This window comes from Lolium perenne, chromosome 1 (assembly GCF_019359855.2).
Source record: "Lolium perenne isolate Kyuss_39 chromosome 1, Kyuss_2.0, whole genome shotgun sequence".
Lineage (NCBI taxonomy): Eukaryota > Viridiplantae > Streptophyta > Magnoliopsida > Poales > Poaceae > Lolium > Lolium perenne.
In genome coordinates, this window is record NC_067244.2 from 244,650,622 (window position 1) to 244,666,809 (window position 16,188).

The 16,188-nt window shown below is 41.7% G+C and overlaps 2 protein-coding genes across 6 annotated transcripts; one reads left to right on the top strand and one right to left on the bottom strand.

The window, feature by feature from the left end:
• The first annotated feature begins 664 nt into the window (after positions 1-664).
• LOC127327473 (uncharacterized) lies at positions 665-2,593 on the top strand. The gene is made up of 8 exons (XM_051354247.2): positions 665-821; positions 904-1,142; positions 1,256-1,327; positions 1,479-1,546; positions 1,630-1,753; positions 1,840-1,920; positions 2,032-2,124; positions 2,201-2,593. Exons 2-8 carry the CDS (start codon positions 906-908, stop codon positions 2,294-2,296), a joined length of 771 nt encoding a protein of 256 aa, XP_051210207.1. The 5' UTR covers positions 665-821; positions 904-905; the 3' UTR covers positions 2,297-2,593.
• Positions 2,594-2,765: 172 nt separating this feature from the next.
• On the bottom strand, positions 2,766-15,970 carry LOC127327471 (sulfhydryl oxidase 1). 5 transcript variants are annotated; one of them, XM_051354242.2, is made up of 12 exons: positions 7,421-7,773; positions 6,360-6,384; positions 6,177-6,269; positions 5,635-5,816; positions 5,311-5,383; positions 5,138-5,206; positions 4,977-5,050; positions 4,738-4,891; positions 4,123-4,163; positions 3,798-3,944; positions 3,225-3,719; positions 2,766-3,137 (listed from the first exon to the last, which is right to left on the bottom strand). In XM_051354242.2, the coding sequence occupies exons 1-11, from the start codon at positions 7,642-7,644 to the stop codon at positions 3,239-3,241; spliced, it is 1,563 nt and encodes a 520-aa protein (XP_051210202.1). In that variant the 5' UTR covers positions 7,645-7,773; the 3' UTR covers positions 2,766-3,137; positions 3,225-3,238. The 5 variants fall into 5 exon arrangements, with proteins under 5 accessions (XP_051210202.1, XP_051210203.1, XP_051210205.1 ...); XM_051354243.2 differs by having other exon boundaries at positions 3,276-3,719; positions 7,421-7,771; XM_051354245.2 differs by lacking the exons at positions 5,635-5,816; positions 6,177-6,269; positions 6,360-6,384; positions 7,421-7,773 and adding exons at positions 10,949-11,130; positions 11,451-11,543; positions 11,632-11,656; positions 15,709-15,970 and having other exon boundaries at positions 2,766-3,719.
• Between the last annotated feature and the right edge of the window lie 218 nt (positions 15,971-16,188).

The window sequence follows — 16,188 nt, forward strand, 5'->3', positions numbered from 1 at the left end:
GCCTCATTTCACATGCTCTTTTGAAGTTCCAATCTCTCCCTTTTCTTTTTGTTGCTACTCCAGCAAGGCAACAAGAGGTAGAAAAAAGTACAGGCAACGAGAGGGCATCGCGCCGAGAGATTCCTCACATTAGCAACAAGACATGGAAACGTGTACGAGGTGGAGATTCGTTGAGATACTCCTAACAGCCATGGAAGGCCAACCCAAAGCTTAATTCCAACAGCTCCACCTGTCAACCTCTCCCACCCCAAAGCAACATCACAAATCAATGTAAAAAGGAGTGCATATGACAGTTGAAAGAGGAATAATTCCCTCCGTCCTCTCTAAAAGAAGCAATATTTCCTCATGCAGCATGGCATGATCATAAATTCATAATGCTAGCTTTCTTGAACAAAAAGGTGGTGGCTACCTAAATAAGCTTGTTACATCGAATATAATATGACCTCAGGATGCAATTATGCAAAGTTTTTTTCCAGCTAATTCTGCTCGAGAAAAAAAAGAATCCGACTTTCTAAATCCAGTGTTATTTTGTTCTCTCTGGGCATGAACGAAAAAGCAGTTCTGGAATAAGATGTTCTCGGAGCAGAAGCAAGCGACGGCCAACGCAGCAACAGCGACGGCGCCTACTCCATCTCTTGCTTCTCCATGCTACCACCCAAGTTGTTTTTTTGTTCAGATACCCAAAAGCCCCAGCTTGCAAGCCTCCTCCTCCTTCATCTTCACCTTCCTGCCTCTGCTCCCCTTCCCTATCGACCTTACGTAGCCCGAGCAGCCGCCATTTCCCCCGTTTCGTGCCTTACTTTGATGCTTCACTTTTCCAGGTGATGATCGGTTTAGGACTCATATTTTTCTTCGAGGTCAGACGCACGCAGCTCGCACTTACTTATATGTGATCTTCCTCAGGGATGGCAGACCATTTCGCGGTGATGGCGGGGCGGCTGCTCACGGCGTCGACGGTCCAGTCCGCCATCGACAAGGCCTCGGATGCGCCTTGTTCAACAGCAGCCGCTTCTGCTTGTGATGATGACGTCCTTCAAGGTGGCAGGCCGAAGAGTGGTGTCCTGGTGGAATGTAGAATCTGCCAGGATGAGAATGATGAGACCTGCATGGAGGCGCCTTGCTCCTGCAAGGGCAGCCTGAAGGTGAAGAAAATACTTAGCGTCATGCTACTAATTATTCTTCTCTGTTCTTACCATATATTATAGGCATTTGCTTGTCCCGAGCAATGACTGAATCGTATTATTGTTTCTTTCAGTATGCCCATCGGACATGCGTTCAGAGGTGGTGCGATGAGAAGGGGGACACCATATGTGAGATATGCTTGCAGGTGAAATTTGGTTTCTCTTGTCAACTAGTACCAATGTCCAATGATCATCTCAAATTGGTTATACACAACAAGAAAAGACAAAAAAAAAATGTTGATAACTGTATATATGCTGTTATGAGACTGATTGATACTTTTATTTATGTTAAAACAGCAATTCACACCAAACTACACTGCTCCTTCCAAGTTGTTTCACCATGGAAGAAACTCAATTTTCTTCAGGTACCAATTTCTAATGCTTCACCTGTAATGTAAAGCATATGACATCTGACATATGGATCACCTAATGCTCTTCTCATTAGCAGAACTCCTGCATACATCCAAGCACAGGACACATACCAGAGTTCTTCCACCTCCACAAGCTACGAATATGATCGACAAGCTTCCACCCCGAAAAGTGTTATCTGCTGTCGCATAATTGCTATAACTGTAAGTGCCAGTGAAAACTTCATAAGTCTGTTTCGTGCGGCGACTTGGGAAAATAACAGCTCGAAACAATATTCTTCCAACCTCAGCTGATGCTTCTCCTGGTACTCCATGACGCCATCTCGGTTTTCCTCAGCGACCATGATGTCTACACCGTCGCGATGATCACCGTAAGGCTCTGAAATTTTGGGGACAATCCACACCTTTGCGTTGTTTCCTAGCCTAGACGAGTATGGAATCTGCCTAATTAATATGGTGCAAAATTTTGTTTATGGAACCAGCTGCTGATGCTCAGAACGGCCGGCGTTGTGATACCTCTCTATATCATCATGGTGGCCGTGACCGAACTGCTATATCGACGCAACCAACTGCAGGTTTGTAGAACCCTTTCAGTCACAACGCTGAATGTACATGTGTAGCTTCATGCTGACATTATGCGCCACAACGTAGACTATGCATGGTCAGGTTTCAGAAGCAGCAGGAAGGAGCACGCAGCCGGTGCCAGTTCCACCACCGCAACAGCTTGTTGTCATCAGCATCCAGTAGCGCAAAAAGGAAACCCCAGTCAAGTATGGCACCTGAATGTGGTTTTGAGCTTCAGATGTGCCATATACCCACACAGGGCATGCAAGATATGTAAAAAATTGTTGTGAGTTATGGCTGTACGTATGCAATCTTCAGAACACCTTGTACATCAAACGAAAAACACATATCTACACACATGGTCACATGGACACTTGCTTCAGAAGCAGTGAAGATCAAGCGTGCCTGCTGCATATGACGAGAGAGGAAACATCTTGTGCATGTATATTTGATGCAGACAAAAGTTCAGACTTTCGCTCATTCTCCCTGTTGTCTGGCACTAGTAATTCACCAATTCCAAATGATGCCTTTGTGCAAAGTACACTAGCTTTTAGGCGTGCTTAATAATTTCATACCATGCGGTCATGAACATTGCACATTTGGATTACATAAGTATAGAACATCTCAACCGTAAAACTGCAACACTTCTGGATAAATGGTACACCATGATGCATTGAGTTAAAAAAATTCAGCGATCCAATGGGCAATATAACATTCATATCCATTAATCAGAATATCAGATCACATCTATATGGTAAAAACAGAGCTACATTTTAAGCCTATGACAAGGTGCAACAAAGTTCACATCGTTGCACCAAACAATCACATTAGTTAGATCAACATGCTTCTGTAAGTTTTTCATCTGTAAATGACAGCTCGAACATCAGATTTCTGCGCACTCTTCTTGGAGTACTTACCAAAAGTTTTAACTCATCCAGAAAATATACATTCACGGAGACCACCTGTGGTGAAGTGAAGGGTGGGCAACTGGTGGGCTGTTTTTCAGTTCCAGTTCTTTCTTTGCCTGTAAAATCGACAAGTAGAACCTAATCACTTCTATGATTTGAACTCCATATACGCACGCACACAGCAAGAATGGTATCCTACCAACCTAAAATTGTCTAATCATATTTTCTTTAAAGAGTGTAAACGGTACGAGTACTTTCTGTTCTTCTGCTGGGCTCTCCAGAAGCAAGCCAGCGCTCCGAATATACAGCTGGCAGCGGCAACACCCAGGGCAGCTCCAATTGGGACTCTTGCAGCACCCGAGGAGGCATCATCCGAAAGTGGCATTACGTGTTTCTTCTCTTGAGACTCCACGTAGGTCTCTTTGTAGGATGATACAAGCGTCTTCCCATAGTAGTTAACCAAGAATGAAAATACTTCATCCTCATTCCAGTCAACCTGCACAGCTTCATCACCGGTCCCGCTTGAAGAACGATAGCAAGATGGGCAGAGTGCCTTAGGAGGCCAGACAACTTTAGGAAATGATGGATCGCCAGTTCCCAAATCTTTTTCGTCTTTCATCAATCTCTCATTGACTTTGTTATGTGTGCTCCATAGCCAGAGGCTGAGATCACGGGCAGACTTGAAGGGAACTGATACGCTACAAGTAAAGGTAACAGTTAGGCATGCAGTCAAATGTTTCAAAGCAGCAATGTAACGCAATGCATGTTTTGCAAACCTTGAACACATTCCGTAGAAGTGTTTGCGACATTCCTCACAGATGAAGAAATTGTGTATGAAGTCACATATTGATGTAAAGGTTGATTGGCTCTCTCCATCCCCAATTTGGACGGTCAGTGAATGAAGCAAAACCCAAAGTCCACAGCTGATAGAGCAACAAGTATTAGTTTCATGTGATATTAAGTTGTAAGTAACAATAGTTTTCATCTACCTGTACCCATTGCCTAATTTGATTTCAAATATAAATTAGCAAGAGCCCAAATAATAAAAAGAAACTTTGCACCCACTGAAAATGTTCAAAACATATGTGGAGTAAAAATCACCTAAATCCCCTTGTTTCACTTTTACTTCCACGGCAGAACATCTGCAACATTTTAAAACAGAAAAATGAGAAGATCACAGTTGAAGTAAAAAATACTGAAAGGCACATAAAAATATATTCCTTGTATCATTTAAGTTAAACAGCTATTGGCTATGAAAAGAGGCTCGGCAGGCCACATGTCTAGAGCAAGCTATGGTATGCTCATAAACTGTGTCCTACATTATATACTCCCTCTGTTCCTAAAAAGGCTTCTCAACTTTGTCTAGATACAACGGCATACAGACATGTTTTAGTCGTGGATACTAGAAAAAATTGAGAAGTTTTTTTAGTTATGGAGGGAGTAGTAGATTAAATCAGGACTTGAAATTATATATCTAAATATAGCAGCTGTTGTATATTTGTGAGAAGCTATGAGATGTCACTCGCTCCTAATAGTACCTCTCAGATACCGGATTGTGGACATTTCCATGCAATTGCAGAAAAAATGCCTATATATACTGGTAAATCACAATTTCCAGTTCAGTATATTATTTGTACATGGCATATTCTATAAGATCCAAGATAAGACAACTCCTATTAAGAAAATCCTCATCAGGCCTAGCATAACAGGGCGTACCCAGTAACCGTGTGGCACCTCCTTTCCACAGATCTTGTAATCATCTGTTTCAACACTTTCCAACATTCTAGAACTCTCTTGTGAACTTAACGAGATGTTTGAAGGCCAGTGATCATCAAAGTTAATAAGTAGCTCAGCAGATCCTCTTCTACACCTATAGAATCAACAAAAATGTATGAAATGCATAATACAAAATAGCTATACTCTGCCACTACAGATTCAAAGGAATACCACAATACCTCTTGGATGGATGATGAGCGACCAAAATTTGTAAAAACCTTACAAGTGAGTCACGAGTCTCTGGTTTGATCATCTACAGTTTGCGAGTAACAGTAGAAACAGTAAGCAGAAGTGCAACAAACAGCACATCAGTTGTGAATTTTGATAATTTAACTAGAACCTTATGCTCCAAAATTATCTGCAATGCATGAGCTGTTGCTTCCTCAACATCGTAAATTGCTCGAACAATCTAATAGAACATATTAAGTCAACAAAAGTTCTTAAGGACCCAAGAATACTGCTTATTAGTGCGCCAAGTAAGAATTTATGCAATTTGATTCACAAATAAAGTACCTGTTCAGGGTCTGTAGCATTCTTTGGAAGGATATTTTCATTCTCATATTTTTTGTCATCCAAAGTGAACGAGCTGCACATACCATAAATATGGGTGTATTAATACAATCCAGTGTCCCTATAATGGATGAACTGAACCAAAACATAAAGTATCTGAGTAACAGAATAAGAGGTTAGGCCCAAACTCATGAGCCGACGTGCTTACTTCAGAAAAAAGAGGTAACATAGGGTGGTAAATAAATAGGTGCACAAAAAGTTACTAGTTCTGTAAATAATATATCAACTGAACTTCTAGCGACTAAAATAGTTAGGAGAAGAACTTGCCTTTCTATTTGCTTATTTATCCACTTAAGTAAACGCTCTGCTGTTCTTCCATCATCAATCAATTTAATTTCACTTTTCTCTTGCTTCCGGTCCCACTTAGCGGAAACAAATTTTGTTGGGGGGCCCCAAAGTAGGAAAGGATAATGGTCAACAGAAAATCTACTGCAAAGATCTATGTTCGCCTGTGCTGTCAAATATTCAAAAGAAATAAAGCATCACTGCATGCCAATGTACACCACTGCTTCAGGAACTAATATGTTAGCAGGACAATTCAGTACATTATTTTTTTCCTGACAGATGGAAATAATCACAAATCAACCGAGATACTAACTAGTCTTTCACAAGTGAAATTACTACTGTATATTTCTAGCCTTCAGGTTGGCAATACCAAAGAGGGCAACTATGAATTGATGAAGATACACGGTGATACTTATCTAGGTTATCTCACCACAGTGGTACAATCGCAGAAATATTGACTTTTAAGTGATCAAGTTGTTCAACAAACTGATGAAAAGTATCAACCCTCACTAGAAGTACTGTACCTTTAATGCACAGTCAACCCTGGCCATCAGTACTCTCCCAGGATGTGCAGCATCTTGACCATTGAAAAGTTTCGCAACTTTCTCATAGTGAGGCTGTAGGTAATGTAGAAATCAAGATAAGCAAGAGTAGCATTTCAGATGATATGAATAATATGATACAGTGCACAGCAATAGGCTCTATACCTTGTAGTTTCTGCAAGCTGGACACCTGAGCAAGCATGAGAGGCATTTTTCAGTTAGCAGAAATTAAACTAGATAGAAAATAATGTGACATTCAGCTGGAAAGAAATAGAGCACCAACATCATGTTAATAGCTTTTTACACGAGAAAGCAAATCAATGCTTCAATTTTATTTTATTTTTTACGAAATAATGCTTCAAATTTTCGACGGTCAATGTTGAAACTAGTGGATGGTATTCGAATTAGGCAAGCAGTGATTTACTTGAATACCATTAGTTTATTATTGAAAATTCTCAAGCTGAGGGACAGTTCAATATAGTCATGTCTGGTATTAGCAGTTAGGAATAACGATTAGTGCATCATTACACATTAAAACTAGCAACCTAACAAGACCAAAAAAAAGTTGGCAGGGAAAGCACAGATTCTGGAACAAAACATAGCATACTGTCACAGGTTACTGAAATGTTAACAAATCTACTGCAGGTTCTCGTGAGCCAACAAATCTACAGCGCAGGCAGAACACACCATTTCCGGTAGCACACACATGGAAAACATACAAGTGGCAACATAGACATAAACTTCACAGCCGCAGCCCGCAGAATCTGAAGATAGGCTCACATTCCACATTTACACCCCCTCTTGCACCATCTCCCTCCCCCACCCGCAGCACGACATACAAAGCAATAACATCTCACGGTTTCACTCTCACGTGACATCTGACACTGCAGGGTGGGAAAATTTATTGACTGCGTTCGTCGGGGTCGTGGCATCGAACCTGACTCACGTGAATAGTTTTGAGGAGCTGCCGCGTGCTATCCAGTAGCTGAAACGGGAGACGGACTAATCGTTTCGGGTTCTGACTGGCAGATCGACGACAGCAGGAAACCCGGCGACAGTAATACTCGCTCCTCGCGCCGTCAGGAGCTCCCGAATCCCCGATCCCCACCCATTTCGCGATTCTGGACCAAACGTCGCGATCGAATCGAACCGAATCGGGCAGTACCGAAGCGCGCGCACACGGAGAGAGAGAACACGCGAATCGGGGGCAAGGGGGGGAGGCTGACCAGTGGGCGAAGAACTCGACGACGACGAAGGGCTCGCGCACGGCCCCGAGGAAGGCGTCGAAGGTGGTGGCGTTGAGGTCGACGGCGGCGTCCCCCTGCGCGGCGGCGGCGGCGTCCTCGCCGACGCCGAGGGACCGGAGGGCGTCCGCCCCTGGCGCGGCGGCGAGGAGGACGGCTGCGAGGAGGGCGGCGGCGAGGGCGAGGAGGCGCGCCGACGACGCCATGTGGATCGGCCTGGATCTCTGTGCCGCGCGGGGCGGGGATCCGGCGATCCGTTTCGGACACCGAAGCTCTGGTGGCAGGATTAGACTAGGGACTAGTAGCCTCCGTCGCCTGGGTTTAGGGGAAAGCTTTCTCGCTCGCGTAATTACGCCTGGGATTAGAAAATTAATTACGCCGTACCGTGGAAGGTGGACTTGGGTAGGAGGATGGGAGCTGTTGCTGACGTTTTACCTCACCGAGGAGTGGGCCCAGACGGGTGGCCGTGGGGTCACGTGGGCCGCTGGCTTTGGTGGATGGCTTCGTTGTACGTCATGTTAGGCCTTTTGCAGGTCAACCGGTGCAAATTGGGCAGCATCTTCTTTCGTTTGAAATAAGGCTTGACAGTTGACAGGAGCCCGATTTTAGCCATTAAACCGGCTACAAGTACAACCATAGACCATAGAATCATGTTGGGATTTACCAGCTCACAATAAGAGCTCATAATAAAAAAGAGAAAAAACACTGATATATAACAACAAAAGGATACATCAGACCCACCAAAATAAACAAATGCACAGACCATGTCTTAATGTCCTCGTCCCCCAACGAATGAAGATCGAAGGACGTCGCCCGAGTCCCCCTGGAACAGGCCATACAAACACTCAAGCGAAATATACCGCGTGGTTTTGAGGGTCACCAAAGATGCGAACCAACGGAGGGCAAGGACTTTAAGACAACACATGTAGGGAGGTAACAGATCCAAGAGGATCCTGATTTTCAACCACAATGCATCCAAGGAGGTGAATGGTGCTCGCAAGTGTCGTCATCATTGCCATCGAGAAGCCAGACGTAACTTTCATCCTTAGCTATTCACCTCCCTCATCGCAAAGTAGAAGTCACTACAAACTCAAAGACAACCTCATCCGATTGGCAACCCCCCTACTCCCCTAGGCATCCAAGGAGAAGTAACAAAGAAAGCAATGGAGTGGGAGAACCAAAGGGAGTTGCAATGTCAAGCAAAGGGTGGCACTGCCGCATTGGTCCATGGCAGCACCACCGGAGAGATGCCGAAGAAAACCGAACCGCGCAAAAGACGTTCTTCTCTGGAGGTCTGACAGATGCCGCACAACAAGGCATAGATGGGGGGTCATGGTCAGACTAGTACCACATCAACAAACCAGCTCCTTCGTGAGGTTGCGGGAGATGAAGAAAGGGGTCGCAGAAAGATGTTAGCAAAGTAGAAATTCATGAAGTTACACTTTTTCTTTTTGAATCTGAATTTGGCATACATAGTGCTGGAGTGATACGTTCTGACCCAAGTTTGATGGAGCGCATGTTTGCTAACAGTCTCTTGAAAGTAAGTTTCTATGCAACCTTCGGTAGTTTGACAGCCTAGCATATTATAGTTACCTTACATCGTGACTTAATAAGAACTTACGACCTCTACCTTTCACGCTATGTACCAATTTTTTGTGTCTTTGCGGTAGTGATCCCAAGAGTTGTGCATGTATGTCATAGGCACAAGCTCTGTCTTGTTACACTGTCGTTATTTAAATTTCTAGAACGACCCACTATGCTTTGTTACCGACGAATTGCAAATGGATGAGAAGTACAAAATGTATTGAGATGAATGTTGTTGATTGTTGGCCTTTGAATGCGAATACTCCACAACTGGTTGCACCCGCACCTCATTATCTCCACACTTTTGATTTTTTTTAACTGAAATAAATCATGGGCATGGTTATGGTGTATCTTGTGTACCTATAAATTTATATTCACACATCTTCTATCTTTTTTGTGTAGCCCAGACATTGTCAGATTTTTGGATGAAATATTGTAAATGTACAGGTAAAACATTTTTCAAAATTTATTTCACATTTTTTGAGAACTTAGAACCGTAACATGCAACATGGGTGTCGGCATTACTAGTTGCAATCTGTGTTTCCCTTAATATTCTCAAATACGCTCCCCGTCTCAAAAAAAAAATTCAACTTTTTCTAGATACGAGTGTATCTATAACTAAAATATGTCTATATATATACAAATGAAGACAAAGTTGAGAAGTTTTTTTGTGGAACGGAGGAAGTACATCATATTTTTTTTGCACACCCAATTTTAAATACTTCTTGAATCCAAAAACTAGCGTCACCTGATGTACTCCACTTTTGAGCTCCAATATGCTTTAAGCCTTGCTTCCTGTGTGTTACTAAGAGAGCCTTATGGTTGGTCAATCTAACACTGGGTCATGGATTTGCTACTTCCTCCGATCTATAATAAGTATCGGAAATTTAATACGAAATTAGTAGATCCTCCGATTCATATTAGTTATCACTAATATAGATGTATCTAGACATATTTTAGTTCTAGATATATCTATACTAGTGACAAGTAATACAAATCAGAGGGAGTGTAACTTTTGTACTCCGTCTGTAGACATATTTTGACATATTTTTAGTTATAGATACATCCAAATCTAGAAAAAGTTATTCAGTTTTTTTAGAGATGGAGGAGTACTAAGTTTCCGACACTTATTATGGATCGGAGGGCGTAGTTAAAACTTCCTTGTTACGGTATCACACTGCTAGTTAACCTTGATGTTCATTGAGAGAACTGATACAAATAAAATATGATTTGTTACATAGGCATGCAATCTTTCATATTGTACACCACTGAATTATATTTAAGAGTAATTCTTTAGTTTGATGAATCAAATGGTGCTCAAACAAACATACTGATGTTCTCAGCATGATGCTCTTTTGCCACACATTCCTCATTCTTTATTTAGCTGCAATGCAGTGAGTTGCACTGGTGTCTTGTGAACATTGTATTGATGTTTGACATCCCTCTGTAGGTTGGTAATCGAAGGAATGTTGGACTCAATCAGATTGCACTATTCCTCCACATCGTTAATTTCTCGAACAACCTAACAAGACACATAGAGTCAACAAAGGTTCTTAAGGAATGGAACATACTGCTTGTTAGCGTGTAAAATAAGATTTTGTGTAATTTGATTCAACAAATAAAGAATGTAACTGCACCTGTTCAAGATCCGAGGCATCTTCATAAGCATAATTTCATTCTCATTTTTTTTGTCATCCAAAGTGAACGAACTGCACATACCATAAAGAGGGGTGTATTAAGAAAATCTAGCATGCCTATAATGATTGAGCTGAACCAAAACATCTGATTAAAAGAATAAATGTTATCCTCAAACTCATGCACCAATGTACTCATTTCAGAAAAAAAAAGAGGTACAGACAAATTGTTAGTTCCGTAAATGACATATCAACTGAACTTCTAGTGATAGTGAATAGTTTGGACACTTACCTTTCCGTTTGCTTATTTATCCACTTGAGTAAACGCTCTGCCGTTCTTCCATCATGAATCATTTTTATTTCACTTTTCTCTTGCTTCCGGTTCCACTTAGCATTGACAAATTTTGGTGGGGGAGCCCAAAGTAGGTAAGGATAATGGTCAACGGAAAATCTACTGCAAAGATCTATGTTCACCTGTGCATTCAAACATTCAAAAGAAATGAAGCATCACTACATGCCAATGCACAGCGCTGCTTGAGGAACTAATAGGTTAGCAGTACAATTCAGTAGAGTATTGGGTTTCTGACAGAAATGTAAAAAATAAATAACATGAAACACTAATCTTTCACAAGAAAAAAAAAACTTCTATACTTTAGCCTTCAGGTTGGCAATAACAAGAGGACAATTCTCTCACCAAACAGTAACATAATTGTAAAAATATCACCTTTAAAGTGTTCAGTTGTTTAGCTTCAGCAAACTGATGAAAGAATTACCCTTCACTGGAGGTACTGTACCTTTAATGCACAATCAAGCCTGGTCATCAGTATTCTCCCAGGATGTGCAGCATCTGGACCATTGAAAAGTTTTGCAACTTTCTCATAATGAGGCTGTTGGTAAGGAACAAATTAGGATTAGCAAGAGTAGCATTTAAGATCATATGAGTAATATGATACTCCAATACAACAGGCTCCATACCTTGTACTTTCTGCAAGCCGGACACCTGCGCAGGCATAGTAGGCATTTTAGTTAGCAGAACATAAACAAGATAGAAACAAACGATGTTAAGCTGCAAAGAAATGGAGTACAAACAGGGTATTAATATTTGTTTTACGCGATAGTAATCGCAGTATTGGGGACTAATGCTTTAAATAATTTTCCACGTTCAGTCGTCAAACTAGTGAATGATATTTGTCCCTCTTCGGCATGTATAAACGAATAAAATTTTGGCAAGCAGCGATTTACTTTAATAGGAGTTAAGTAAAAATTCTCAAGCTCAGGGACAGTTCGATGTCAGTATATAGGCTGCTACGATGTTAGGAATAGCGATTACATCATTACAACTAGAAGTACCAAATTATTAAGACCAAAATAAGCTTGTCATCGAGAGCACCAGATTCTGGAAGAGAACATAACATGTCGTTGCAGATTATTGAAATGTTAATGAATCTTCTGCAGGTTCCTATGAGCCAACAATATCATCATGTCCCACTTACGCTTAGTAGCAATTAGTTAACAGTATAATGGAATCACCTACGAGCCACCACAGCGTTTTGGGCCATTTCATTGTGTCAGCCCGCTCGTTCTGGTCAGCCCAACGTCTCAAGGGCTGCTACTCCTAAAACCTACCTGGACATCACGTGATAAATTGGGCCAACAAACTGCTAAACGGGCCCATGATCCTCTGCTTTGTACAAAAAAGGCCGGGAAAGAGAATGTGACGAAGCGGGTAATTAGTTAAGGAATAGCTACCGTCGCTCCGAAAAGTTATTTTGGATCTTGGGCACCAGTGCTCTCGCTGTATTAAATTTTTTGAAAAATACATTTATGTGTTTAAAAAAATTCTGTAGCAAAATTCTAAAAGGAGCTTATGATGTATCCCACTAACGTACAAAATCTCAAATACAAATATTTTGCTTTTCAAGCTACACAAAAATGATGAAGTCTGATTTTTTTTTGAAGATCTGAATCACTATACTCATATTTAAAAATTTGTTATTTTTGTGTATCTTAAAATAAAAATTATTTCCGGCTGAAAATGTACACTTTGTGGAATACAATACTGGCTACATCATAATTTATTTTTAGATTTTTCTGAAACTTATAAATGTGATTTTCCATTTCATTGTGTCAGCCCACTCGTTCTGGTCAGCCCAACGTCTCAAGGGCTGCTACTCCTAAAACCTACCTGGACATCACGTGATAAATTGGGCCAACAAACTGCTAAACGGGCCCATGATCCTCTGCTTTGTACAAAAAAGGCCGGGAAAGAGAATGTGACGAAGCGGGTAATTAGTTAAGAAATTGCTACCGTCGCTCCGAAAAGTTATTTTGGATCTTGGGCACCAGTGCTCGCGCTGTATTAAATTTTTTGAAAAATACATTTATGTGTTTAAAAAAATTCTGTAGCAAAATTCTAAAAGGAGCTTATGATGTATCCCACTAACGTACAAAATCTCAAATACAAATATTTTGTTTTTCAAGCTACACAAAAATGATAAAGTCTGATTTTTTTTGAAGATCTGAATCACTATACTCATATTTAAAAATTTATTATTTTTGTGTAGCTTAAAATAAAAATTATTTCCAACTGAAAATGTACACTTTGTGGAATACAATACTGGCTACATCATAATTTATTTTTAGATTTTTCTGAAACTTATAAATGTGATTTTTAATTACTTTTTTTAAATAGGGATCACTGGTGCCCATGTGCACCAAATCTCTATCCCCTTTTCTCTCGACTTCAATTTGCGTGGACGTCCGTTTCTCGGTTGGCCGACTCCTGCCCTCCTCTCAACTATTTAATGAGGATACGGTTGCTCTGATCTATTTCATATTCATCTTTGACCCTGCGATGCGATGATGCGTTCCATCACTTTGTAAGCATTATTTTGGTTTATCCGTCACTCTTTCTAAATCGTTGTTGTTTTTGTAGTGATTCTCCTGGGATCATGCGTCAGTGACGACAGGTCACGATGCCGAGCGATGAGGAAAAGGATTCAACGATTGAGGATATGAAGGAGGAAGAGGAGGAGATTCAGAACTTTCCAGTGACTGCCATGTAAGAGACGAGGGGCTCGAAGAATATATGGTAGTATTTCAAGATGCATCCCTATAATGCCACCATCTTCTCATCAGTCATCACTGCTTTGCCCTCCGGCCACTGCGTTTCCGATCTCTCCGGGGTGAACCACATCGTTGTATGGTGCTCGCATCCTCCAGTCCAAAAGCAATCGTGGTAAGCTAATTACAAACCTTTGAATCTGAAACAAGCATCTTTTCTTGGATCTGAAGCACATGCCCGGTAATCTAATCAATGGTTTATTTCACCGTTTGATTTTTGGTTGGGCTGAAGCACTTCCCCTTGATTTAAATGAATAAGTGAGATTGCATTGTTAGTTCTTTGGTACGATTATTAGTACATGGTACACATATTTTTGTGCTTCAGCTCGCTCCAAGATTGGCGATTTATACACAGACGTACGATGGGATGTAAACGCCCAGGTTGATGCAGCCGCTCGCTCCCGAATTTTCTGGGTATGTACAGATTTGTACTAAGATAAAATATATTACTACTGTTGTCCATGTTGTTTCCTTGCCTTTAATTTGCACATATTTATATCCATAGATTATCCCTTTGATTTATTTTATTTTAGTGTTATCGAAGTAATGTTGCCAACGCCTTCATATGTTGTAGATGAGCTTTAAACCGTATGGCCTGCCAATCATATCATCATATCTGTATGTTTGTTTGATCATTGACAAAGGTTCAAAGAAAGGGTGGGTCATTCACCATGAAGGCTAAAAGCGAGATAGGCTGGACATTTTCGCTTATAAAGGCGAAGACAATTCCGTGTTTTTTCAGCCGATTCTCCAAAGTTGAAGACAATTATCCTCACTCAAACTTCAAAAGTCCTTTTTTTTGCTTACACATATATACAATCTTATGTTTAATGTAGAATTTTTTTTGTCTATACGAAGACAAAAAAAAACATTGTCATATGGCTTTCCCTCTATTCTGTGATATTTCTATATTAGCTCTCTTTTAGAAGTCGTATATGTTCTTTGAACTGTTTCAAGTCAAATCTACATGGCGACGTGTATCGTGCTTTGATAGGAATAACATAAAAGCAACAACCCCTTATTTGTTCTAGATATAATTTTTTAATAGTTCGTATCTGGTCATACTAATTTTATTTGTTACATTAGAAATATTTACCTTCTTCTTTAGCAATGGATTGGTCACTTTATTGTGCAAAAAAGGGAACAATAGTTTACAAATTGGAATTTGTTCCAAGCTCTGGTGGACTCATCTTTGAATATATGACTGTAAATCAAATCTTCTAGCTGTGCAAGTCCTGAGCTAGATGGATTGTGTCAAGCCGTTATAGAAAAAAGCTAATTTGATTGTGTTAGGGTTACTAAACATTGATTCATTGTACCGAGCTCGAATGCTTGTTTTGGGCTACTTTTTATGCCACTATTTATTACGATCTTCTATCAAAGTACCTCCAAATCATAATAAAATGTTGTTTGGCTTCCCAAGATTTTTTCAAATATACATTTTGTAACTTTTTTAAAATGTACGGGCGCAGCAACGTGCGCTTTCATGTTCTAGTTCAACATATAATAAGACGATGGAAGTACGGTGCGCTATTCAGGTGCATGAGGAAAACATAGTGCCAACATGGACATGAGCTTCACAGCCGCAGAAATTGAACATACACGTGCACTATTCTCACGTGATATCTCAAAGTACAGTTGAAAAATTCGTCGAACGTCGGGCCATCAAACCGCACGCGAACGAATTCCAGGAGCTAGCTGTACTATCCAGCGGCCGAATCGCGAGACGGACTAATCACTTCGGTTCCCCGCGTCAACATATCTCGCTTACTCTCGCGCCACCATGCACTCCCGTATGCTCCCTATGCATCCTCGATGCCCATCCGTTTCGCAGTTCTAGACCCAAATTAACATCCCGATCGAATCGAATCGAAGCGCGGACGCACGGACAGAGGGAGAAAACACGCGAATCGGGCGGAGGAGTCTGACCAGTGGGCGAAGAACTCGACGACGGCGAAGGGCTCCCTTGAGGCCGCGAGGAAGGCGTCGAAGTTGGTGCCGTTGAGGTCCACGGCGGCGTCCCCCTCCGCTACGGTGGTGCCCGCGCCGAGTGACCGGAGGGCGTCCGCCCCTCGCGCGGCGGCGATGACAAGGACGGCGACGGCGCCGAGGACGAGGAGACGCGCCGCGGGAGCCATGGATCTCTCCAGTACTGGGCCGGGGTTCGGTGATCCTTTGCGTTACGGACACCACCTGCGGAGAAGGCGAAGCTCTGGCCGCCGGATTGGACTACACACAGTGACAGACTTGTAGCCTCCGCCTGGCTGGGTTTTAGTGATGTCTGCGATTAGAAATGGTAGTGGGTTCTGGCCTTCTGGGTTGGACGTGAGTGCGCCCGACGTTGATAAGAGCATCTTCAGAGGCGCCGATATTTTTGTTTGGGATGTCTGTACCATTGCAACACCGACG